Source organism: Echinops telfairi, unplaced genomic scaffold, assembly GCF_000313985.2.
Source record: "Echinops telfairi isolate 266 unplaced genomic scaffold, ASM31398v2 ScPeMD7_7457;HRSCAF=8495, whole genome shotgun sequence".
Lineage (NCBI taxonomy): Eukaryota > Metazoa > Chordata > Mammalia > Afrosoricida > Tenrecidae > Echinops > Echinops telfairi.
The window spans coordinates 4,121,345-4,123,254 of NW_022111357.1; the positions used below are offsets into that span (position 1 = coordinate 4,121,345).

At 37.2% G+C, this 1,910-nt stretch overlaps 1 protein-coding gene across 1 annotated transcript in view; it reads right to left on the minus strand.

The window, feature by feature from the left end:
* MACF1 (microtubule actin crosslinking factor 1) overlaps positions 1–1,910 on the minus strand; it is a 406,007-nt gene that overhangs the window by 163,496 nt on the left and 240,601 nt on the right. Inside the window, exon 25 of the mRNA XM_004704946.2 lies at positions 1,583–1,752. Coding sequence (XP_004705003.1) covers positions 1,583–1,752 — 170 coding nt within the window. The remainder of the gene's footprint in view (positions 1–1,582; positions 1,753–1,910) is intronic.

Genomic DNA, 1,910 nt, shown 5'->3' on the forward strand with positions numbered 1-1,910 from the left:
GACCCTTTCGCAAGGGTTGCCTGATTCATAACAGTAGCAAAATTACAGCTATGAAGTAACAATGAATATAATTTTATAGTTGGGGAAAAAATAATAATTTTATGGCTGGGGGGTCACCACAACATGAGGAACTGTATTAAAGGGCCAGGGCATGAGGAAGGTTGAGAACCACTGCTATAATGGATTAGGTCAATTGAAGAAATCTTAGTAAGTTCTGCACTTTGATAAGGGTCTTATCAATTTTAATTCCCTGATTTTCATCAGTTTCATGGTTATATAAGAGAGTATCCTGGGGGTGGTGTGTTGGAAATGCATACTGAAGTATTTAGAGATAAGGGGGCATCATGTCTGGAACTTACACTCAACAACAACAAGAAAAGAGAAGTATATGTACATGAAAATATCAAACAAATGTAGAAAATGCAGGAATCTATATGAAGATTATAGGGAAATTTCTTTTACTACTATTGCAATTTAATTTTTTTGTGTGCAAATTTTTCTATTTGAACTCATCTCAAAAGAAAAAGTTTGTTTTGTTTTAGAGTGTTCTACTTTGCAAGGATAATTAGATTTTGAATGACTCCACAGGAAAGTAAGGTGCTTAGACATGAGAATTTCAGGCACATATGTTATGCCTCACACAGGTATATTAGATACCATTCAACCAATGCAAACTATACTGCCCACTCATTCCTCCTCTTTAGCCATTCCTTTCCATCCCTTTAAGCTCTCAGTTCTAATATAATAATCATCATGGAGCTCTCCCACAGCATCCCAAGTACAAAAGTTGTAGTAATAATCTAAATTCCTATTACAATGTTTACCTAGAAATCTAAAAATGTACTACTTATAATCATATGACAGCTCTATAGGGAAGTCTCTAGTTGTGACTTCAATGTTTTATACTTCTCTGATGGCAGTGGGTTTAATTTTAAGTTAAAGGGAAGCACCATGGTTTACTATTCTTAACATTCCTCAAAGCACTTAAAAGAATATTTGCTGCTTTTATTTTAAGAATACTCCCCCTATGCTTTTACACCTTTTCACTTTTACAGGAAGCTCATTATCTGTAGTACTTGCATATCACAACTTTCAAAACAGTTCTGTGATCATATATTATTTTCATATTATAATAAAGAAGCAAAGGATAAAAATTAGCTTGCTCAAAATCACAGCAAGTATGCTTCAGACTGCTTTATAATCTAAGTCTATCCTTACTACTAAGTCATGACTGGTGGTAAACATATCATCAACGAAAGCAACATGGATGCACATAAGGGACAGAGGAGAAAGCAGGATCTCTACCAAGTCGACTTAAATTACAGTCTAAATGAAACCACTCAGAGCAATTGACCAGCCTGTTTGACTTGTTAACTCTGTAAGATATGAATCAACATTCAGCAATACCCTGGGAAATGAAATCATGCCTCCTCCAGAGGGAAAGGGGATTTGGAACACTGCTGGAAAGCCTCCTAAGACTGACTTGAGTGTCTTGCCCCATTTCTTAGGATCCAGACCCTCTTGCCAGCCCATTCATTCTGAAAACAATTAGTTTGCAGCCAGTGCCTTTCTTAGGCTTTACCTCTTGCTCTGCAATCCTTAATGCATTGTCCTGCCGGGAATCCTCGTTGGTTCTGGAACTGCTCAGGGACTGAATTCGTTTGACCAACCTTTGTTCACACTCTTCCAGGCGCAGCCGGATATTCTTCAGTTCTGAAATGTACGTCTGAGCCACTGTCTCCTCTTTGTCCTCTGTGAATACACAAGCAAGATGATTAGGTCCCATATAAAAAACCATACACCCAAACCCACTGTCATTTAGTTGCTTCTGACTCATAATAACCTTACTAGGCAGAGCAGAACTGCTTCCTAAGGTTTCCAAGGCTGTAAATCTTTTTTTTTTTTTTTTT